This window comes from Triticum aestivum, chromosome 6A (assembly GCF_018294505.1).
Source record: "Triticum aestivum cultivar Chinese Spring chromosome 6A, IWGSC CS RefSeq v2.1, whole genome shotgun sequence".
NCBI lineage: Eukaryota > Viridiplantae > Streptophyta > Magnoliopsida > Poales > Poaceae > Triticum > Triticum aestivum.
In genome coordinates this window covers 48,551,339-48,576,183 of record NC_057809.1, presented here as the reverse complement: position 1 = coordinate 48,576,183, position 24,845 = coordinate 48,551,339, and the positions used below count along the sequence as shown (strand labels likewise).

General features: G+C 43.2%; 2 protein-coding genes across 2 annotated transcripts; both read right to left on the bottom strand.

Moving 5' to 3' along the window:
• Positions 1-221: 221 nt before the first annotated feature.
• LOC123129414 (uncharacterized) lies at positions 222-9,977 on the bottom strand. Its single transcript, XM_044549590.1, is given in 7 exon segments — positions 222-229; positions 2,340-3,243; positions 3,245-3,481; positions 8,307-8,668; positions 8,715-8,944; positions 9,504-9,580; positions 9,840-9,977. Coding segments are annotated over 7 exon segments (1,956 nt in total).
• A 5,169-nt stretch (positions 9,978-15,146) lies between these two features.
• On the bottom strand, positions 15,147-18,101 carry LOC123130222 (wall-associated receptor kinase 5-like). Its single transcript, XM_044550174.1, has 3 exons — positions 17,201-18,101; positions 16,713-16,862; positions 15,147-16,316 (listed from the first exon to the last, which is right to left on the bottom strand). Exons 1-3 carry the CDS (start codon positions 18,099-18,101, stop codon positions 15,148-15,150), a joined length of 2,220 nt encoding a protein of 739 aa, XP_044406109.1. The 3' UTR covers position 15,147.
• Between the last annotated feature and the right edge of the window lie 6,744 nt (positions 18,102-24,845).

Below are 24,845 nucleotides of genomic sequence, written 5' to 3'. Positions count from 1 at the left end.
AGCAAATGAACCGCGAGAGTAACCCAACAATAATTGTTAATCCAAGCAAGTCACCTTGTCCTCATACAGAACATAGATGATAGACAGGTAAGTTTACAAAGGCCAGCACAGAGGGCCAAATTATGGGTATAGCACATAATAGACCCCGTGAACAGCATAGAAATTGGAAGAACCTACAGCACCATAACCATTTTCTGCATCTTGGCCACCGGAATTCAATCCTAGAGACCTGCATAGCAGCCAATTTATCAGTCAAAGTTAAAATTATGTATCTCAATACATTCAGAGAAAAAAAATGTGGATGTTATGTATCTCAACTTTTTGTATGACTCAAACAGTAAACATTAACTTTACTGGTACTGTGGAAATCATGCCAAATGCTCTGAAACTAGACCGTCTCAATAGTCAGCATCAGCGGACAAAACCAACATTAGAAACAGAGAACCGCTACAGGAGAACGGTTCATTTTTATCACCACATCTTCAACTCTTATTGTTAGCATATATTGTCAAGTTTATGACTTCATCTGTTATTCTGTTCTCAGTGAAGGCAAAAAAAAAAATCAGTGGTCCAAATAACTCCATTACAGGGAATACTGGACATCCTAGCTTATCGAATCATTTGAAATGTTCCTTGTTATCATGGGCACGCAAGGGGCTCATGTGGCAACAAACCAAAACCATCTAGTTTAGAGCTCATAGACATACTTTTCAGAAATGTACGAGCTAGCTAGTCGCTCACAAATAAAATTTAATTGAACTCATGTAGTAGAAGCCTCAACCAAGGGATTGTGCATTGTCTTATTAATAGACACAGTTCCCTCGGAACAAAATAGATGCATTATTCTTTCTTCACAACAACCAAAGCAATGCTTTGACCACTAGTTTACTGATAATATTAATATGTTAGTAAAAATACAATTTGTGACAAAAGCAATGTTTACAGTGAATCTGTTAGTCATGCCATTTCAATCATATGTTTATAAAGTCTTAAACACCTAAAGTGACCAAAAGTGCAGAAAATAGACTGCCGGCAAAGCATTGATACATATAGCTTGGACCAGACAAATCATGTTAGTGGATCATGGCAGATTACATATGCAAATTAGATAGACACTGAGAGATATGCTGAGAATAATATTTAAGCAAACTGCCTTGCACTATGCACTAGAACAATCATCCGTAAAACTGCTATAAATTGAGAAAAAGGATAAATAGAAATACAAAAATTAATGAAAGCATACTCTTCGAGTATTCTGACAATCATCAGTTCACTAGGTACAATAATGACCCAAAATAAGCAGCAATGTGAAATGATATAGTTGTCCCGTTTATATGAAGGAAGCATGAAGCAAATGATCATGCATGGTTATCAAATACTCCCTCCGTTCCTAAATATAAGTCTTTTTAGACATTTTAAATGAACTACAATATACGAATGTATGTAGACATATTTTAGAGTGTAGATTCACTCATTTTGCTCCGTATGTAGTCACTTGTTAAAATCTCTAGAAAGACTTATATTTGGGAACAGAGGGAGTACTTACGTAGAGGTAACACCATATAAATCGCATTAGAATTCGATAGATCCATAACCACGAAAAACAAATCAAAGGCATGAAGCAACTAGTAGAAGTAACACAAACATAAAAATACGTCCATGAAGAACACAAAAGAGAACATATTGATTATGTTACCACTTAACATATTCACAAAGAGGGGAATGGTAATGAGTTTTGAGTCATCTGGGAGCTAGATGGAGAAAAAACTGCATTATCAGAAGGAACTGGGGGAGTACCAAGGAGGAGGTAAACTGAAAGCATGGCAGTTCGATTGAACAGGAAGGCAGCCGGAAGTATTCACATCCAGTAGAGAGGGATAGAACATTAGCAAATAAAAGAGAAGTGAGGTGGTTAAAGGCATAAGGAAGAGAAGCAGGGCCTAGAGAAAACGTCAAAGATGCAGTCTGCCATCAATGCAAGGAGGTGACCGGTTGAACATGTAAGCAAAGAGTTGTGAATGATAATAAACAGATGAAGACAGTTTGCAAGCTCTGACTTGAACAACAAAAAGAAGTGAAACTAAACAATAGACCAATTGCAGGCCATTGCCTGGCTGCAGAGAACATACACAAATTATATACCACTAACAGATTTTTCTTTTACTACAGAAAACAATCGCTATATGTTGAAGAGGTCATCAAGCAGCAAAAGGAACAAGTGATATGACACTACTTAAACTTGTTAACTCAACAGGAAAGGATGAACCATACATGCCATGAACCAATTATCAAAAATTAAATTGGTTTTGTTACAATGAATATCTGAAGACATGCTTTACCTGCCGCGTAGACACTTCTGAATGGATGATAATGAGAAAGGGGGTAGGTTCCAGAAAGCTTCTTGAACTTCATTGACTCAAGCTGGACCATAAAGACGATGTGATCTGTCCACACAAACACCACATTATTTTCCTCCTCGAGCCCTGGTATCAACATGTCAGTCTCCTCAGAATTCAGAGAAAGTAGCTTGTCCAGTTCAATGGTTCTTCCAAGCCCCCATGAAGCGACACCATCACAATCAGTGTTCATCTTCCACAATTGGATGCTGCAGTCTGTCTGGGTGAGTAAACCAAGGCCACCACCCTCTGCCCGCATAATCAAGAACATGTACTGGCCCTCTTCAAGGATATGCACCGGCACCTGTATCACAGCTAGGCTTTGCTTCTCCAAATCAAACTCGAGGATTCCATCCATATTCCCAGCAAGTTTCCAGTAGAGGGAATCCCCAACCAGCACAGCAGGCTTGTCAGTAGAAACCAAGGTTGGAGCATCACTCGTTAGAACATCAGGTGGAAGCTGTGTTGAGACGAGATCACCCCATGTGCCGGTCTCTGACGAGTAAACACAGGCCAGAGCACGATGGTGTTGCTCGTCGTCGTTGTCTGCCACTGCCAACACCACCTGGAAGTGCTGGGCATCATCTCCGGCGGCACGAGCACGAAGCACCGCCCCGTTGATCACTGTCTTCTCTGCATGTGCCGCAACCCCCGGGGGCACCACAAGGCGGTGCTGGTCGCCGGTGACGGGGTCCCACACCAGGATCTGGTTCTTAGGTTTGTTGGAGACGAGCACCAGGCCATGGCGGCATCCGAGGGACATGAACTGGTCGCCGTCGCCGCGCTGCAAGGAGAAACGACCGGGGGAAACACAATCCGGGGCGTCGAGAGTGGGTACGAACTACGAAGGACAGGGCGTCATTTCTGCGGAAGAAACCGAGGAGGGGAGGGCTGCGGCGGTGGTGGATGCGGAAGCGGCGGGAGAATCCTGGGTCGGGGACGAGGAGGCGCCAGTGCTTGCAGACGGCGGAGGCGCGGGGCAGGGAGGAGGGCTGCGGGGGCAGGCGGACGCGGGATGTGGTCGGTGGAGTCGAAGCAGCAGCAGCCCAAAATGAAATGTGGAAATGGATCGGCCCAAAGTTACACTAAAGATAGCCTTTTGTATCTTTTTTTTCCTCCCACGAGTGTGTATCTACTGCCTACGCTATCTAAATCTGTCCTATTATTAAAAGAGCAAACATGAAATCCCCTATAGGCACATCAAAAAGATATATATAGAATTACTAGGGACGTCAATTGATCACATTTGACGGTATCTTTCACACAAACTAATGTCTCAGATTAAATATTCTACCGATGGACCACCTCGCGCACTCTCTTGGTCCTCAGTTAGTGGGGGTATTACTATCCTATAATTTTCTCTCTATCCTTGCGATACCTTCCCACTCTTCTTGTGTTGTCCGGACATAAGTATGGATTGCGGATGTTGCCCGCCGCAACTCCTCTGCTGTCCCATGGGCACGAGCGCGGATCGCCAGCGCAGCTGCCGTTGGTCCTCTCCTTTTCCATGGGCGCGAGCGTGGATTGTCGTCGCCGCCGTTCGCTCCTCTTCTACTACCCCATGAACGAAAAGCACTTTCACAATCACAGAGATCAGGGACTTGATCTCTGGATTAATAAATTCTTGATTTGTAGGCTTGCGTTGTTGACGTGGTGGTTGTTATGTCTTGGGTTGGAGGACCGGGAGCACCTCGTCCATGTTCGGACGCTGGCACACTCTCTAGTTTGTGCATGCATCCAACTTCAGCAGCTCCTCCTTTTTCCTTCTCCATGTGCTCTCGAAGTCTGTCGGGTCACGGATTATTAAGATGGAAATAGCTCGCATCCAAAGCTGGATCTGAGCAGAAGCTAAATAGCCGAGTTTTGATGATCGGGCGTCTGATGATCCGTCGTGCGGAAGTGATGTGACAGCGGCCCGATCTTTCGATGAGAGTGGGGATAATTATCGATTTGGTGAATTTTGACCTTGACGATCCGGCTATACCGTACCCGACGATACGCCTCGACAATCGCTAAACCAATCTCCGATGGTTATTGACCTTGCCGTAGGCACAATCAACCTGAACAACGAGGTTCGAGTTCCTGCAAGCAACCGAAGAACCAGCAAGAACAAAGGTGAATTGCAACTGAAATTGCGGATAATAAACTAAGCACACGAACTAGATGAAAAAGTTGGGGTTCCACTGTGGATCTGACAAGGCGGTAGTCCTACACGTCTCGTAGATGCGAATTATAGCGATGGCTAGACAATACAATAAAACCCAAGATCTAAACCTAACAGTAGCTAACTATTTATTTGAGTACGGCCGCCTGCGCGTAGACGAATCCTGGTTGGCTACGACTTGAAAGAAATCAGAATCATGAGCCGGCCCACATGTAGTTTATTTCCTTGTTTAGCTGTTGACGGTATGGGCTGCACGCGGACGTGGCCTTCTCCGGTCCAGGAAGCCTAATACTCCTTCTCCTCCTTTTGCACTTCAGCACGTACGTGGCTAGGTACCTTCTTGCATGTCAATGGTGTTGCTACTTGTGGAATCAACGTGCAACATTTTTCATCTTCCATCTGCATGCGGCTTTTCCTCCTTATCTCTCCAACACCTTCGTTCCTGAGTACAAGTAAATCCAAACATGAGTGTAATATAATATTCTCATTAGTTAAATCATATGTACAAAGGAGTGATAGTACCTGGTCATTTATCTGTCTCGCTCGTGCTCTAGTCATAGGTCCAGATGGAATAACTGATGTCGCGGTGGGTGCAACTGTGGCAGAGATGTCCGCATCATCCCCCCTTCTTGAATCGAAGTCGCCCTCGACGGTACCTCTTCATGCTCTCCCAAATAAGGTTTTAAGTCTGCAACATTAAATGTGGGACTAACCCGAAATTCTGCAGGCAGATCAAGCTTATACGCCTTCTCATTAATTTTTTCTATCACCTTAAAAGGTCCATCTGCACGAGGCATTAATTTTGACTTTCGTAAATCAGGGAAACGGTCTTTTCGCAAATGTAACCATACTAAATCACCTGGTTCAAACACAAGACTTTTCCTACCCTGACTACCAGCAAGTTTATACTTGGCATTCATGCGTTCAATATTTTTCTTAGTCATCTCATGCATTTTCAATACTAGCTCAGCACGTTCTTTAGCATCAAGGTTTACCTTCTCCGAAGATGGAATAGGTAATAAATCAATAGGCGCACGAGGTATAAATCCATAAACAATCTCAAAAGGGCATAACTTTGTGGTAGAATGAACTGAACGATTATAAGCAAACTCTACATGAGGTAGACATTCTTCCCACATTTTTAAGTTCTTTTTCAAAACAGCCCTAAGCATAGTAGACAATGTTCGATTAACCACTTCAGTTTGACCATCAGTTTGAGGATGACATGTAGTACTAAATAAAAGCTTAGTCCCCAATTTTGTCCACAACACCCTCCAAAAGTGGCTAAGGAATTTTGTGTCACGATCAGAAACAATTGTATTTGGCACACCATGTAAACGAACTACTTCTCGAAAGAACAAATCAGCAATGTGAGTAGCATCGTCACTTTTATGACAAGGTATAAAATGTGCCATCTTAGAGAATCTATCGACAACAACAAATATACTATCTCTCCCCCGTCGTGTTCTAGGCAGTCCTAATACAAAGTCCATAGATATATCTTCCCAAGGAGTGCTAGGAACAGGAAGAGGCATATATAAACCATGTGGGTTCAATCGTGACTTAGCTTTTTGGCATGTCGTGCAGCGTGCAACATATCTCTCCACATCCCTTCTCATTTTTGGCCAGAAGAAATGACTAGCAAGGATGTCTTCTGTCTTCTTGACGCCAAAATGTCCCATAAGTCCTCCTCCATGCGCCTCCTGTAACAACAAAAGACGAATAGAGCTATCTGGGATGCATAGCTTGTTAGCGCGAAAAACAAATCCGTCATTAATGACGAACTTGTTCCAAGTTCTACCCTCTCTGCAATTGAGCAATATATCTTTAAAATCGACATCATTAGCGTATTGCTCTTTTATAGTTTCAAGTCCAAAAATTTTGAAGTCAAGTTGTGATAACATGGTATAGCGTCTAGACAATGCATCGGCAATAACATTCTCCTTCCCTTTCTTGTGCTTAATAACATAAGGAAAAGATTCAATAAATTCAACCCATTTTGCATGTCTATGGTTCAGTTTGCTTTGACTTCTAATATGCTTGAGTGATTCATGATCAGAATGTATGACAAACTCCTTAGGCCATAAATAATGTTGCCATGTCTCCAAAGTCCGAACTAGTGCATAAAGTTCTTTATCATATGTGGAATAATTCAAACTAGGCCCACTGAGTTTTTCACTAAAGTATGCTACTGGTTTGCCTTCTTGCAATAGAACACCACCTAAACCAATGCCGCTAGCATCACATTCTAATTCAAACATCTTATTGAAATCAGGTAATTGCAGCAAAGGGGTGTGTGTAAGCTTATCTTTAAGAATAGTGAAGGCTTCCTCTTGTGCGTCGCTCCAAACAAATGGCACATTTTTCTTTGTGAGTTCATTGAGCGGTGCTGCGATGGTGCTAAAATCCTTCACGAACCGCTGGTAGAAGCTAGCAAGTCCGAGAAAACTTCGTACCTGTGTGACCGAGTTAGGGGTCGGCCAACTCTGGATCGCTTCAACCTTGGCTTTATCAACTTCAATTCCCTGCGCTGTCACAACATAGCCAAGAAAAGCGACTCGATCCGTGCAAAAAGTGCACTTCTCGATATTACCAAATAAACGTGCAGCACGCAGAGCAGAAAAAACAGCACGCAAATGGTCTAAGTGTTCCTCTAGTGACTTGCTATAAATCAAAATATCATCGAAATATACTACCACAAATCGTCCAATAAAAGCTCGCAAAACTTCATTCATTAGTCTCATGAAAGTACTAGGTGCATTAGTCAATCCAAAAGGCATAACTAACCACTCATATAAACCAAATTTAGTTTTGAAAGCAGTTTTCCATTCATCACCTAGTTTCATACGAATTTGATGGTAGCCACTACGCAAGTCCACTTTAGAAAACACAACTGAGCCACTGAGTTCATCAAGCATGTCATCTAATCTAGGAATAGGATGACGATATCGAATTGTAATATTATTGATGGCTCTACAATCAACACACATACGCGAAGTACCGTCTTTTTTAGGAACAAGTAAAATTGGTACAGCACATGGACTAAGGGATTCACGAATGTAACCTTTTTCAAGTAGTTCTTGAACTTGTCGCTGAATCTCCTTAGTCTCCTCTGGATTAGTCCGGTACGGCACACGGTTGGGTAATGAGGCGCCAGGGATCAAGTCAATTTGATGTTCAATTCCTCTCATAGGTGGCAGCCCCGGTGGTACTTCCTTTGGAAAAACATCATGATACTCCTGCAAAAGGTTAGCGACAACAGGAGGCAAAGAAGAAGGCATATCCTCAAATGAAAACAAAACTTCTTTGCAAATAAGAGCATAACATTCATCAGTATGAGCATCTAACTCAAAAATTTCAGCACGTGTAGCTAAGAAAGATACACCTTTCAATTTAATTTCTTTAGATGTGCTAGGATCAGATTTGTGCAGCTTATTAAATTGTTCTAACTCATCAACAACTTTCTGATTTTCAGATTGAGTATGCTCAATATTTGTGTTTCTACTAGCCCTAGCAAGATCATCTTTTAAAATTTGCTCAGGAGACATAGGGTGTAGAATGATTTTCTTTCCTTTATGTGTGAGAGTGTACTGATTAGTTCTACCATTATGTAAACATTGTTTATCATATTGCCATGGCCTTCCTAGTAACATAGAACAAGCTTGCATAGGCACAATATCGCAATCAATAGTGTCATGGTATGAACCTAAAGAAAAAGGAACTCTCACCATGCGTGTTACCTTTACCTTTCCACCATCATTAAACCATTGAATGTAGTATGGTTGTGGATGTTGTCGCGAAGGTAGGGAGAGCTTCTCCACCATGTCAATGCTTGCTAAATTGTTACAACTCCCTCCATCAATGATTATGCGAACGGAACGCTCCTTGACGACTCCTTTGATGTGGAAGAGGTTGTGACGTTGATCCTTCTTTGCTTTGACAATCTGAGCACTAAGTACACGATGTGATATAAGACTCATGTACTTATCGGCGTCGTCAGCGGTCACATGTTCTTCCTCTTGCTCCGGTCTTGTGTCATCGTCTTCATGTGTAGCAAGCAAGGCATATGTGTCTTCATCAAAATCACTAGCAGAGTCGTACTCGCCGTCTTCACGAATGATCAATACACGCTTATTAGGACACTCCTTCATGACATGGCCAAATCCCTTGCAAGTGTGGCATTGGATATCCTTTGTTCTTTTGGAGGAAGCGGACGATGACGATGAACTTTTTGTTGGAATTTGTGTAGTACTTTTCAGTGGTGCCGAAGTGTGTGATGCTGAAGTTGATGAAGAAGGCCCCAGTCGAGAGGTTGCAGGTGCTGTTGTAGAGGTGCGAGTGGACGGGGCAGCAGGAGTGCGCGACGCCCATGTGGAAGTACGACCTGCAGAAAAATTAGGACGCAGTCTGGAACGACCCTGCACTTCATGTTCAGCATGTATAGCAAGATGGAATAAACGGGTCATTGAATGATAATCTTTATAAGCAAGTATGTCATAAATTTCTCTATTCAATCCACCCAAGAACCTAGCCATAGCGGCTTCCTCAGTCTCAACTAAACCACAACGTAACATGCCCATTTGCAATTCTTGATAATAGTCTTCCACAGATTTAGATCCTTGGTTCAACCGTTGTAGTTTATTTAGCAAGTCACGTTCATAATATCCATGAACAAAACGGTGACGCATTACTAATTTCAAAGCTTCCCAAGTGGCATGAATATTATTAGGATGTTTACGACAATGTGCTCTCCACCAAACAAAAGAAAAATCACTAAACTCACTAGTTGCATCCCTAACTCTTTTATCATCAGGAAAATCATGGCAAGCAAAATTTTGATCAACTAGTAATTCCCAGTCAAGATAAACATCTGGATCATATTTCCCATCAAAAGGAGGCATGACAAATTTAATTCTACCCAAAGAATCGTCATGGCCACGTACCTGAGGACGCTGGTGTTGTCCCATACCTTGTTGATTATTGCGTAGTCGACGATGATCACGATCATTGTTATCATTAACTGCATCAGGATCCTCAGAATCACCATCATAGTTGTCATCTTGGATGTCGTCGGCTATCGAGTTGGCGTTGCGAGGACGGGGCTGGTCGACGGCATCGGTGTATGAAAGAGGGTGCCCCGGGTCTCCTGGGAGGACCCGACGAGCTCGTTGCAGACCTGTGTTGGTGGCTGGAAGATGCGGAGCGGAAGTGGAGGCGGCACCTAGACGGGCATCCTGGGCATCAAGACGTTTCATAATAGATGCAAGTGTTTGGGTGACCGTCTCATTGCTATCCTCGATCGACTTGAGACGCTTATCAAGTGCGCCCTCGAACGATGTGAACCGCTCTGTGTATGCATGCACATCCTCCTCAAGGCGTGCCACCGTGGCTTTCATGTTGTCTTCGTCACCTGCCATGGTTAGGACGGAACAAGAACAAAATCACAAGTATATTGCTCCTACAGTAACTATAGTGAGGCGGTGGAAAATGTCTCTCAACTCTCGAGCAATTACCAAGCTCTTACCAGTTCTTACCATGCTGCAATGGTTGTCGGCCGTTGGCGATGTCAAAAGTGATCAAAAGATTGATATAGCGATTACCAAGGGACCGAACAAGATACGATATAGGAAGTGGAGCTTGGTGAAGGTTTCCTCAACTCACAATATGTGGCACAATTAAGCAAACACTAGTAGAATAAGGGCCTATTGTCCCGGTTGGTAAGGGCCTTTAGTCCCGGTTGGTGAACCGGGACTAAAGGGTCGGTACTAATGCCTCCCCCCTTTAGTCCCGGTTCAATCCAGAACCGGGACTAAAGGCCGCGGCCACGTGGGGCTCCACCTTTAGTCCCGGTTGGTAACACCAACCGGGACTAATGGAAATTTTATGAAAAAAAAATTTGAAATTTTTTTTTAATAATTTTTTATTTTCAAATTTCTGAATTATTTTAACCCCTAATCTCTAATCAGCACCCCTCATCACTGCTCAATTTATCCTCTTCTCTAGTCACCCTCATCATTCCAAATCACCTAACTTCCCGAACGGTCACCCATCCTCCCACTCCCCCAGCCTGAGCACGCTTAACTTTCGAGTTCTATTCTCCCTCGTTTCCAAGTCTGCACTTGTTGTTTTCCTGACAATAGTAAGATGTCAATCCTATTAACCCTCAGGAATTTTGCTTGAGCATGAATTGACACATTTCACTGTTTGAGTTTCAAACTATTGTTTTCAAAAACAATAATTATTTAGAAAACAATAGTTATTTTGAATAATTAGTTTGACCATGGTTTGACCATAGTTTGACCACAGTTTGACCACAGTTTGACCAGATTTGACCTAAATTCAAAATAACTGAACAAATTATTTAGTAACACTAATATTCTAGAATAATTAGTTTGACCATGGTTTGACCATGTTTTGACCATAGTTTGACCATTGTTTGACCATAGTTTGACCACAGGTTGACCAGATTTGACCAAAATTCAAAATAACTGAACAAATTATTTAGTAACACTAATATTCTAGAATAATTAGTTTGACCATGGTTTGACCATTGTTTGACCACAGTTTAAAATTTTTTCGATTTTTTCCACTCTAGATCTTAAAAGCCCCGTAACTTTTTTTCTGTTATGTTTTTGAGGATTTTGAAAATGTTTAACGGGGTTCCCCCCGTTAAATTTGGATGCAACTTTTCGAGTAGATGATTTTTCATATAAAAAACTTTTTCATCCGAGTTAGTATGCAAAAGTTATGCCCATATTTACAAATTCCAGAGAGATTTTGCAAATAAAGTCGAAATTTACATTTGCAAATTTTCCCAACAACTAGACCACATGTCACATGGGAAACTTATTTTCTTTTATTTTTTTGACATTTTCATCATTTTCTTTTATTTTTTTTAAAATTGAAAAGGCGATCCACAGGGGGGGGGGTAGAGTTTGAAAATGGGACCTTTAGTACCGGTTCGTGGCATGAACCGGGACTAAAGGTCTCAACCCCATTAGTCCCGGTTCGTGCCTCAAACCGGGACTAAAGGTCTACTCTTTAGTCCCGGTTTGAGGCATGAACCGGGACTAATGGGCATCGCACCCTTTAGTCCCGGTTTGAGGCACGAACCGGGACTAAAGGGCACAGGTGAACCGGGACTAATGCCTTAGCCGCACGAACCGGGATAAATGCTCACATTAGTCCCGGTTCTGGATTGAACCGGGACTAATGGGCTAAACTGGCCTGGACGAAAGCCCTGTTTTCTACTAGTGAAAAAGTAATGCAAGCTGAATAATTGCTCAAACTCCTAACTAGTGCTGGCAGTCGACTATTAAGAGATAAAACAATCTAAGCCTAGATACTGAAACAAGTGAGTGGAAACCGATGAAAAATATGATAGCTCTAAGTAGCTAGATATAAGTGAGGTATAAATGCCGTGTATAATAAAGCTCGAAAGCAGATGATAAATGACGCGGCGATGAACACTGTAGCAGTAAAATAATGTCCAGAAAAGAAAATATCAGCCCAAAACAGATGCTAGCCGGCCTGATTTTTTTTTTTGCAACTTTTTCTTTTAACTTTTCTTTTGATTTTTTTCACTCTTTTTTTTCTTTTTTTTTCTTTTTTTTCTCTTTTTTTTAGGCCGGTTGCTAGCAGACGTCAGGGACACAAAGCAAGGCTACTGGACAAAGGTGCTACGAGAGCTAGCTATACGTGCACCGGTGTTGAGATTACCTAAAACTAGTAGTACTAATGCACAGAAACAATAGGCTGCTGGTGGAGAGTGTTGGTTGTGGCGCGTGTGGAGGCAGACAAAGAGATTTGGATGCCTGGCGTGGTGCGTGTGGTGAAGCGGCGCTGGCGGGCTCTAGCAAAGCAAGCGCGTGGATGGATGTGCGGACGTACGGTATCAGACACGGATGATTGTCTGTCTGGCCGTAAGCTGCTGCTATGCGGCGGTGATTTTGTGCGATCAAATCATCGACTGATAAAAATATAGCAAAGAAAAACAAGGGCGTCCGGAAGTAATAAGAATCGGAAACAATCGATCGCAATATTTATTTATTTTTTTGATCGTGAACGAGCGGAAGGGATTATGTGGGTGGACAAAAACAAATTGATCTAGTAGATAATTTTACACCCTAACCAATCTAAACCAGCACTAATTCTAGGATGAATGTAACCAAAAATTCAACGATGCAAATACTAGATGCAAAAACTGCTAAAGGCTAAAAAGGTAGGTGTGATGGATGAGCTAATCTAATTTTTTTTGGCTTTGTTGTGGGTCTATGGGACAGAAAATAACTAATCTAATAAAACTGTAAATCTCTCACCGATGAACCTGAAAACTGATACCACTTAATGTGACGGCGGCCCGATCTTTCGATGAGAGTGGGGATAATTATCGATTTGGTGGATTTTGACCTTGACGATCTGGCTATACCGTACCCGACGATACGCCTCGACAATCGCTAAACCAATCTCCGATGGTTATTGACCTTGCCGTAGGCACGATCAACCTGAACAACGAGGTTCGAGTTCCTGCAAGCAACCGAAGAACCAGCAAGAACAAAGGTGAATTGCAACTGAAATTGCGGATAATAAACTGAGCACACGAACTAGATGAAAAAATTGGGGTTCCACTGTGGATCTGACAAGGCGGTAGTCCTACACGTCTCGTAGATGCGAATTGTAGCGATGGCTAAACAATACAATAAAACCCAAAATCTAAACCTAACAGTAGCTAACTATTTATTTGAGTACGGCCGCCTGCGCGTAGACGAATCCTGGTCGGCTACGACTCGAAAGAAATCAGAATCATGAGCCGGCTCACATGTAGTTTATTTCCTTGTTTAGCTGTTGACGGTATGGGCTGCACGCGGACGTGGCCTTCTCCGGTCCAGGAAGCCTAATACTCCTTCTCCTCCTTTTGCACTTCAGCACGTACGTGGCTAGGTACCTTCTTGCATGTCAATAGTGTTGCTGCTTGTGGAATCAACGTGCAACATTTTTTATCTTCCATCTGCATGCGGCTTTTCCTCCTTATCTCTCCAACACCTTCGTTCCTGAGTACAAGTAAATCCAAACATGAGTGTAATATAATATTTTCATTAGTTAAATCATATGTACAAAGAAGCGATAGTACCTGGTCATTTATCTGTCTCGCTCGTGCTCTAGTCATAGGTCCAGATGAAATAACTGATGTCGCGGTGGGTGCAACTGTGGCAGAGATGTCCGCATCAGGAAGGAAGCTCATGATCCACCCCTACGATCGGCAAGATAGCCAACAGCGATCGTCACAGCGTCTGAGTGCCAGCCTTCCACGCTAGAGATCTAATCACTGTTATTGTTTATCTGTGCCTCTGTGCTTCTAGAGTAGTAACAGTTAGAAATCTCATGTCCAAGATTAATCTTTATATGTATTTGTACTTCTATTTCTGTGTCGCCGTGCAACTTAGAGAAGTATATATGCCAAGTTTATGAGAACAGTACATTTTGAACACTGAATATGATCAATTGCGTCAAAATCTAGCATTGGCTAATCTTCTATTTGCACGGAGAACTTCTCATTGAGAATGCTGGGTCACCTGACATGTTCTCAAAATGATGATTATAGACTTATGATTGAGCCACCTTTTCTGTTCCTTTTCTTTGTCTAACTTTTGTTTCTATAGATAGAATCATCAGCTATAAGATTCCTCTCAACGTATTCTTCTATTTTCCACCGTGCGATGGGGATCCAACGGCTTTCGAAAAAGAACAGCTCCAAGTTCATACTCAGGTTGCTGAACTTTATTTTGTTACATCATTCTACTTCTACATTTTTTCAAATAGACCACGTAATGGTTCTTCAGCCAGCATCCTAACAATTTTCTTTTGTTCATCAGGAGTTCAGGACGGGATCCCGTTCAGGACATCCATGCAGGGACTTGAACTCATGGACATGGCATCATCCTTATTACAAGACATATCCCCGGCCGGCCGGCGGCTGTAGGGTGACGCAAAGAAGCTCCCTGCCTCAGAAAACAAGCGAGGGTGTGTGTGTTAGACTTATGGCACAACTGAAGTATGTCTCTGCATTTTGTTATCCTATGTCTTTCTTATCTTATTATGTGTTTATAGAGGCCAAATGTAGGTTAGGGGCCTATAATACATCGTGTCCTGAAATATAATGGTGAAAATAAAAGAATCTAGCAAGTGATGTATGTATTCTCATGAAAAATGGAACATCCAACCAAGTGAGTGAGCCCAGCCCACACGACCGAGTAAATCAGTGAACTTTCCTGAAAAAGGAAAAGTAAATCACTTGACGTAATCGCACAGTTTCAATACCAAACTCGATCACATTTTCACACCCAGTCCTCCACTGATCTTCTAGTGATTTTGGAAACTTCTATAAAGCTCGCACAAGTTCAAATGGCTAGCACTGAATGTGTCCACATTTTGTACCACGATACATTTATTCTTGCTAAATTATGGTGTCTCTATGTAATACCCAAGGGTCCAAGAGAGTCTTACACTAAAATGCAACATACAGCTAAACGCGGAGAAGGTTAAATGAACAATGAAAGTGCCAAAGCATAAAATTCGCTGTGTTTTCGTTCACCTCATAAGGTAAAAACTGCTTGGATTTATGGGCATTCTTTCATCCTTCTCTGTGCACTCAGAGCTTTGTTCTGTTTCAATCAGACCGAGAAAGCTATCTCTCTCAGTATCACGCTGTATCCAAGGATGCCTCGAAAACTTCCTTAATCTGCTAAGCTCCTCAGATACCTCTTTCATCGAGGGCCTATTGTCACTGCACATTTCCAAGCATTGCCTAGCTAGATCTGCTACCCCTACAATCAACTCCATATTCTCATGATCTTTTATTTGATTGTCGAGCATATTATCAAGCTTGTTCCCCTTCATAGCCAGCAGGAAACTCGACGACAGGCTCCGGCATATCTCAGGACCTTCAAGTTTCAGTGGCTCCTCCCCTGTTAGGATCTCTAGAAGAACAACACCGAAGCTATAAACGTCGCTTTTGTCTGTCAAGCAACATGTCTGCATATATTCAGGGTCCAGATAACCACATGTCCCTTGAACCATTGTGACGAACTGGGCTTTGTCAATTGGTGCTATTATAGAAGCCCCAAAATCTGACACCTTTGCCATGTAATTCTCATCAAGAAGGATGTTAGAGGTTTTCACATCACCATGTAGAATTGGTGGGTTTGCGTAGGAATGTAAAAATGCAAGCCCCTCAGCTGCCTCATTGACGATCCTTAGAGGAGAACTGAAAGGGAGATGCGGTTTACTGTTCTTGCCGTGAATAAGATCAAACAATGTTCCTTTTGGGATGAACTCATATACTAGCATGGGGACCTCCACCTCAAGGCAACATCCCAATAGCTTGACAATGTTCTTGTGATTGATATGGGAAAGAATCAACATTTCTTTGCCAAATTCCTTCTTCTGCCTATCATCAACCAATGCACACCTTTTAATTGCCACTTCAGTGATATCCTTAATTATTCCCTTGTACACAGTGCCATTGCCTCCATGTCCAAGAATCTGGTTTTCGTCAAATTTATTTGTTGCTTGTTTCAGTTCTGCTTCAGTAAACACTGTAAATGAAAGTCCCTGATCTGATTTCATCTTCTCAAACAATAGCATCCCTCCGTGCTGCTGAAAATACTGTTTTTTGACATTCGCAAGCTTTCTTCTCTCAAATATTACACGTATGCAGAAGATGATAATGACTAGAATGACAACGCCAATGCTAATGCCTGTAGAAATCAACATGAAAGGTGTTTCTGTTAGTCAAATTGATCCCACAATGTACATACTAAAAAGCATAGAAAAAAATTGCTGTGATAAAGTGGACTAAACGGTAGTGATGCAATATAATTATACCTTCTAAAAAAAATCACGGATGCTTGTTTCTGGATTCACTTTTTGAGTTTTTGTCAATTTTCCTCATTTCATTTATTTATTTTAAAGCTTCCTCGGATAGACTTGTTGCACGCCCAACACAAGGAGACACATCAACTATGTGCTTGCCTGGGCAGTGGTAGTTCTACTATTTGGGCCCTCTTTTGCTAAATGTCATTAATATCTTTACGTACTGTTGGCCATTGTTTTCTACACAAGAAAGCAAATGCTAAAAACATCTAGTGGTTTACCTATGATTAGGGTGATGTCTGGGTTACAAGACTTTGTTTCCGTTACAAACTTTCTGCCTGGAGAACATGAACAATAATACCCTCCAATAGTGTTGTGGCATGTTGCAGACTTCGGGCATATACTTGAATTCTTCTCACATTCATTGACATCTGCAGCAACAAAGAACCAAATTATTTGGGGTCAAGTGATTGATTGAATAGTAATGCATGGAAAAATCAGCATATGTGTATTGACAAATACAAATTTCAAATGGCATAATGAGTGTAACGTTTGCCATTCTTCCACCAAAGTAAAGATAAATTACATTGTATAGAGAAAAAATGAGGTAAATGCCCTAACTAGATCTAAACTATAGATGAAAAAAAAGGCAAAACAGATTGTAAACTCAAGTATTTCCAGGCATCAAAATCAGGACAGACAGCAAGTAATGATATTTCCCTTAACTATTACTCCTCATAAAAGGATTGCACATGATCTAAAGATGAACAGGGATCAAGTAAAGAAATGAACTTGCCTCTGCATCCGTCAAAGAGGTAAGGGTTCCCTTCATATCCGTCGGTGCAGTTGCATAGATACCCTTGGCCGTTAGTCGAGTTCACACACATGCTGTTCCTGCTATGGCACGCGTAAGAAGGCATGTCTCTGGCCACTTCACAAGTTGCATTTCCGACCACCCAGTCCAGCACCAGTGGCTTCCGCCCATCGTCAGTATCATTGAACCTTGTAGTGGTTATGAAGTCCGAGCTGAAACTAAATGTCTCTGTCTCCACCATGGCGGCGTAGCTACATGGGTTGAAAAGCGTACTGTTGGAATTATTGTAAACATCATAAAATGTGAACATATAGCCCCTTAGATCCTTTGGTATATCATTTTGGCAGCAGCCTGCGCCAACACAAGAACCGTTTGTCAGTGCTGCCGGGCTCTCACACACTGCTGCGCATGCTGTCGTATACCTTGCACTGCTTCCCAAGTTGTTGATGTATGCGAGCGTGTTGCATCCAATAACTATGAGCTTGTTGTGTAGATAGGAGAAGCGGTACGGGCTTCGTGAGAAGTCAAGGGACCAAGCTTTCTGTACCATTGATCTTGTACTTGTATTGTAGCAGTATGTCGAGATGTCGGATAAAACTCGGACTTGACCGAGGGGCACTGAGATGCTTAGAACCTCCACATTCCGAACGAACAAGAATGGCTTGTAGATTCCATTAGCAGTCCTCCTGCAGATGATCTCAAAGTCTCTAATAGCACAGCCAGTACCAATACCAATACCAAACGGATAAGGGATGTCGACATCACCACATTGTGTTTTGCATCCGGGGCCAGACTGCGCTGATGTAGAGGCTAGGTGCAACATGACTGCGACAACTAGCAGTGGCAGGAAAGCCATGTTAATTGTCTGAAGCTGGAGTTGCCCAGAAGATTCTGCTGCAGAGCACTACAGGAAAAGAGGATAAAAATAGTGAGCAAACTAATGGCCATTCAATTCAACTCTAAAAGTTGTAGGCGACACTTCCTGTGTACTCTTCGTTTCTATGTTGTCGAAATATACCTGAAAGTTTTAGTATGGTTGAAGAATTTTAACAGTGCTTTGTAAATGTCAAGCTGCTATAATCTTGTAGATGAAATGCTGTGAAAATTTCTGTTGAGCTTGCAATCTTAATATATAAATGACAGAAAAATATATTAATACTAGAAGGCCTTTTCATTTTTTGTTTGACTGTCTGCATGTCTAGATTCGAATTATGCAAGAAATTGCTTCTCGCCTTTGGATTTCTGGCACTGAATACACATGCATGCCTTGCGCAGATATGAAGACCGTGTTTCCGAGTCGTAAGTTTTTGGTTGTTTGCACAGTTAAACAGTCCGGTTTTTACTTCTTAAATACAGATAATCCTTGGCCGGAAGATTTTGCTGCTGTCCAGGCCATCTTGAAGACGTTTGGTGATGCATCCAGGCCGAGAACTAAGATGTGAAGAGTGTGGTTTATCCTACTTCCTGTGATGGTATCGATTTATCTCATATGCTGTGTGATTTTGGTGGAGTGCAAGCTTACTGGCCATGGGTATCTGGGTTTGCCTGTAGGGTTCGGAAAGCCGAGCTACAGCCAGCTGTGCTTGACTAGGCTACCGGCAAGCTCTCGCCATGTAAAGAGCAACATCTCAACAGGACTGGAAGACTGGTGCTAACTGGACGGTGAGCTGGTGACTGCAACTGCTACCTATTTCCTAACCACCTTGTGAATTGGAAGCGAGTGTGCGCGCCAAAGATGTTCAGTCGAGCCGTTGGGCTCTTTTCCTGCCGCACCCCCATCTCCCTTGGGAATGGCAGCTTGGCCATTCTCAGGAAGGACCATTGATTGGACGGGGATGCTCTTTTTTTGGTGCGGGAAATTTTGAGGCTGGCACGGTACAGAAGTTGTCGGTTAAGGATACGAGGGTTGCAGCGGATCAGTTCGAAGGTGCGGCTGGGCCAATTCATGCTAATTTGAGTGGCGTGCCGCACAACGGCGTTTGCCGCCTGTGTGATCAGGAGCAAGACAGCGCTGCCCATCTGACACGGAGGTGCTGTTACGCGAAGGAGGCGCGTCATTGATTTCAGAATTCCAACGCTAGAGTGTGCTCAATTCTTTGTCGGAATTGACAATCCGGATATGGTGAAGGAGGATTTGCTTGGACGGCGGCTCGCCGAGGCAAGAAGAAGAAAATCTGTAATCAAATACTCCTAGGTAGTGGTAATTTCGAACAAAAAGTACCTGCGGTCTGCGGATGTAGTTGGGTTATGTAAGGAGGATTTGCCCAACTGAAGCGGATCGCGGTGTGCAATAGCCCTGCTCATGATCATGAACTCATCCTGAATCAGTGGCCGTGTTCTGCACCCGTCCGTGACTCTTTTTTCCCCTCCATCCAAAGAAAAAGGAGTAGGGCCATTTTTGTACTGTGCTTTTCAGAAGGTAGACTTGGCCAAACTCCTCCATTCGCTAGCTTGTTTTGTTCGCCGGGCGGCCAGATGGCAAAAGCTCCCCTGACTTATGTCCATGGAAGTTTGGAAGCAGGTAAACCAGGCAGCAGGATCCAGCTTCCATTTGACTGAATCAACAAAATTAGTTGTGCCAATACTCTTCTTGCCGGCGAATTGGCAGCATACACTGCCCATGGAAATAATTAGGACTTGTATAATGGCTGGGGTGTGGTGCGCAGTGTGCTCGTCTGCCGTCGACGACACTTGTAAAATGTAGAGGTAGCCACCACTCCAAACACATATAGTACTACTTACACATCATGAACAAGGGACCCCGAACAAATTGGATTGATCTATTCATGATTCTACAATATTGTAATTAAAGTCCTATTTCTGAATATTTAGAGAAGGACAATGTAAGAAAAATCACATCGCCAGTGACCTTGTTTCCAAGTGCGTGCGTTGACTTGATGAAACCCGGCTTACCAATACATTTTTTCTACAGTATGGCTTACCAAAAGTTTGTATACAATATTGTAGAATTTGAAGAAACATACTAAATGTTTTTATAACAAACATGTACATGTGAACTATATAAAATATAATATGTTATTAATGCATTTTTTGGAAGAGAGGCGTTTTGGAGGCCGAGCTCCATGGAGGCCTTTATTTTTGAAAAATTCAAATTCAAACTTATGTGGTTCAAAAAATATATGCATGTATGTAAGGATGTAACCCACATGTGTGTAAAAATTCATGACAAAATACCTCGAGTTGTGACCTGTACAAAAAAGACAAATTCATGGTCTAGGAGGATGAATAGTATCATGTGTTAAGTAGCCCCAGATTTATCTTTTTTGCACAGCCCTCATTTCAATGTATTTTGAACTGAAAATTTACACATATGTGTGTTATGTCTATATGTATATCTGTATATTTTTACAATTTTTTGAAATATAAAAAATATGAATTTCGATGAAATTTCAAATTTGTATTTGGAGGCCGAGCTCCGAAAGGGATTTCCCATTTTTTGGGCCACACAAAAGCATATAGTGGATGCAAATTGGACCTACTATTTGGTGGGTCGACAATTTTTTTTGTAGCTCAAATAAAATATTTTTTCATAAAAGTTTAAAGAATATATGACACACCTACAAGATGTACTTTTGAATTTCCCTCCAAAAAATACACGTGCCTTTACCCATCGTGGGCTTCAGTGTCCAGCCCAGTTTTTGGATCTCGACATCATTTCACTAAGCCTAGTTTTGGCCCTTAATTTCCCAAGTTGGATGGAGCCTACCTCATCCCGCATCACATTCTTCTCTTCTAAAAAAAAAGCATCCCAAGTTGTATCACCGAGTAGGGCGAGACAAAAAGGCCTGTTAGTGGCGCACCTATTTTAATCATTAATGGCGCACTATAGGTGCGCCACTATTACCACGTCACTAGTAACAAATACTAATGGCGCGCCTCTGGTGCGCCATTAGTATACCAGAAAATAGTGGCGCACCTGGCAGTGCATCATTACTATGTCTAACAGTGTGTCATTATTATGCCTCCTAGGGGGCCATATTTACCTTCACGTATGCCCCATAGTGCGCCATTACTATGCCCCATAATGCGCCACTGGTATTTAGCCCTGATACGCCACTAATGCTCAACAAGGTGTGCCACTACTATGAATATTAGGATTTTTTTGCTTTTCTGATATTTGCACAGGTTACAAAATATATTACATCACAGAATATAAACAACACAACATATTAGTCTCCGAATTCAAAATACCGAACAAAATTAGAACATTACAAGTCTCGAGACTGCGAGTAGCGAGTTTGTCTTCACATTACAAGTCGATATCTAAACTACCATCACATAGAAGAGGTCACGATGAGCATCATCGCGATGAAACTGGTCTTCATCCGGTTCCTCCTCCGCTCCCTCCTCTCTCCTGCTAGATAGTGCGTGTATCTAGCTTCCGCCTCCGCCCTAGTGGTGTATCCTTTGTAACCGTTACCGCTGAAACGGTGAACCTGTCTCCGACACTCCTCCTAGTCGTCGTAGACTCCGGGAACCTTACCCTTGTACATGACATACGACGGCATCTCTATGCACTAGACAAAAAAACGTTAGTAGCAATTCACAGACAATACATAGGCAATATATAAGTATGCAACAAAATGATCGAAAGAGAAAAACAACACATTAATAGCATGATTCATGGTCCTACTAATAAATAGCATCGATTACATATAAGTTGAACGACTGTCCAAACCAAAGAGACATACAAGTTCATTAAAGTTTAATTACAACATGAGCTAATCGATATTTCAGAACTACATAGTATCATTACTTTCGACTCGACTCAGGGACCGGAGCGTGGATGAAGCCACCGTCTTTCATGATGGTCATGAAATCGCGATCGTTGTCAGCCGGCATTTGTAGCGTTGTTTCTATTTCACTGTTGGACGGTTGATATTTGAGGTAGAACTGCCCCGAGGTACGAAGGACATTATGATGGATGATTTCCGCAAACTCCGACTGGATGCAAAAGAATTCTTGTCTGATGTTCGCGTCCTGGATTGCCGACAAGCTTGCGGCCCAATCTTTGAGATTATTTGGTAGCAGAAGGTGATTGGTCCCGTACGATCGCCCACATGTGATGGAGGGTATAGTAGGCATCCTTCTGACCGGCAGGCGGCTGCTTGACGCAGGGGAACGTCGTTATGTGGGTGAACACGTGCTTGCCGTACCTACAAATTGGCCTCCTGAAGGTGCCTCCAGATTTGGTGTAGCCGAGGAGAGCATCATCAAGAACTTTCTTGATATTTTTGTAGTCTTTCTTCGACTGACGGTCTGAGTCGAAATACGTGGCCATGGAATATTTCGGGCTTAAGAGGATGAGTGTGCAATGTGTGTCACTGCACAAAACACGGAATGTTAGAAAAAAAAGAACGATCGAAATCTAAGAAATCATATGTTACGGGGCGGTGAGTGGATGACTTACTCGGGAAAGTAAGGCACGAGGAAGTTAGCCTTATCTGGGTTCGCCAGAATGACGCCTTCGAAGTATGAACTCGTGACTTGCCGGTCCCCAGCGCTGCCCAAGATCTTGGCACGCATGTAGAAGGGGTCGACTATCACGATGTCCGGGGTCTTGTCTCTAATGATCCGCATCTCCATACTGAGCGAAAATAGCCGAATGAAGGTGTAGTGCAGCGAATGAAGGTTAAACATAGCGAAGATGTCATCAAACCGCAGGACGATCATACCCCCGATGGTGCTATCGACAAAGCCCTTGCCCTCTGGCACCTTGGCCACGAAAATGTCACAGCCCTAGAGTTTGTTTACAATTAGTTTCATAATCATCCATGCATCATGTCTATATTTGTTTGAAATTTGAAATGGGGATGACAAACCCTAGCACCAAATGAAATGCAATTAGGATCAAAATAAAAATATTTTCAATGAACCTGATTTGCCCTTCAAAAATGTTCATCATCTTTGCCTTGGTCTGGAACCTCTGACAAAAATGGTGCATACTTTTCTAGGTCATCATAAGGTCACTGGATTAAATCATATGTTATTTGCATTTGGAAATTTTAAATGCTATAAAATATTTTAAATGTCCAAATAATCATAAACTTAAGTGTCTACTGTTGGATATATTCCAAACAGTGGGCTTGAGAAAGTTTCATGATTTTTGAGTGTGCCTAAGTATTTTTAATAAAGCCCTGAAACTACAGAAGAAATAGAAAAACAGAACATAATTAGAAAAGCAGAGGAAGACAAAAACCTTACCTAGTGGCCCAGTAGGCCGGCCCAGCCCACCAGGGGCAGAGGCGTCTTCCACCTCGCGCCAGTCGGACGTAGAGCGTGTGCCCGACGCGCGCGCGCCCGTAGCTTGCCACCTCCCGCTTGCTGCCGACCGCCTGGAGTTGGCTAAGGGCGCCACGCAACCCCTCCAGCTCTCTCTCACTCTCCCCGTGCTCCTCCTCCCCTCTGTCTCTCTCTCACGCGCATGGCCGAATGCCACTGTCGTCGCCGCTCGCCGTAGCCACAGCCACCGTCCACCCCTCGTCCTGTCGATGCGTCCAGAAGAACCGTCGTCCACTCCTGCATCGTCTACGCCAACCCGTTCAACCGCGGGAGCTCTGCAACATCGTCTTCGAGCTCATCTTCACCGCACCCGCCGGAGATTGTTCTCGCCGCCCCGCTCGCTCCGACGCCTCCCCCGAGCTACTGACCTTCTCATCGACTCCGTCGTGAGCTCCTCTACCTAACCCCCTACTTCCCGTGCTCGATTACGCCGCGTAGCCACCGCCCCCTTCGAGCCCGAGCGCTCCTCGCCGCCAGCCATGTCGCCGTCGTGGCTACGGCCGTGCAAACACGCGTTCGAGTGCACCACCGCATTCAGTGCGTCCCCAGGAGCCAAACGCACGCACTCCCTTGCCCTGCGTGCACCGTAGCCCTCTTTCCCTCTTCGCCCGAACTCCGGCGCCGCCGCGAGCTCAGTTCCGGCGAGCTCCTGCCACCCTGTGACCCGCTGCTGCCTTTGCTCGATGCAGCCGAGCGAGGGCTCCCCTCTGGTGCCCTCAGCACACCCAGCCACCGCCCTAGCACCATTTCGGCGAACTTTCGCCGCGTTCCTGGTCGCCGCCGACGTAACTCCGATGAGCTGATGTGGCTTCATTAGTTTAGCGCTAACCCCTGCCAATTAGGCCTCAACAGACGCTGACAGTAGGCCCCACAGTGGGTCAAAGCCCAGTTAGCGTCGGGTTTGACCCGAGGTTGACCTCTGTTTGACCCTTGAGTCACTGACATGCGGGCCTCGCCTGGCTAACCCAGTTAGTTAGAGCTAAACTTAATTAAGTTAGTTTAGTTAGTCACTGACCAGTGGGCCCAGTGTTGTTTAGTTAGTCTAGTTAACCCAAATAGTTAACTGTGATACTGACTAGTGGGGCCCAGCCGTCAGGTTTGACCTGGGTTAGGTGTTGTTGACCAGCTGACATCACAGTGACGCAGTGCTGACGCAATAACTCATTTTCTGGATTTATTCTTTTTCAGAAAATTCCAGAAAATAGTATAAACTTCTAAAAATCATAGAAATTCAACCGTAACTCCAAATGAAATAAGTTATATATGAAAAATTATCAGAAAAATTCAAGGAATCTGT

Excerpts from the sequence above, each read along its gene's own strand:
- LOC123130222 (XM_044550174.1), bottom strand. The coding sequence starts at position 18,101 with ATGGCTTTCCTGCCACTGCTAGTTGTCGCAGTCATGTTGCACCTAGCC. Across the intron at positions 16,863-17,200 it reads CATTTCTTTACTTGATCCCT|ATGTCAATGAATGTGAGAAG; the intron begins GTTCATCTTTAG and ends TTGTTGCTGCAG. Across the intron at positions 16,317-16,712 it reads AGACATCACCCTAATCATAG|GCATTAGCATTGGCGTTGTC; the intron begins GTAAACCACTAG and ends TGATTTCTACAG.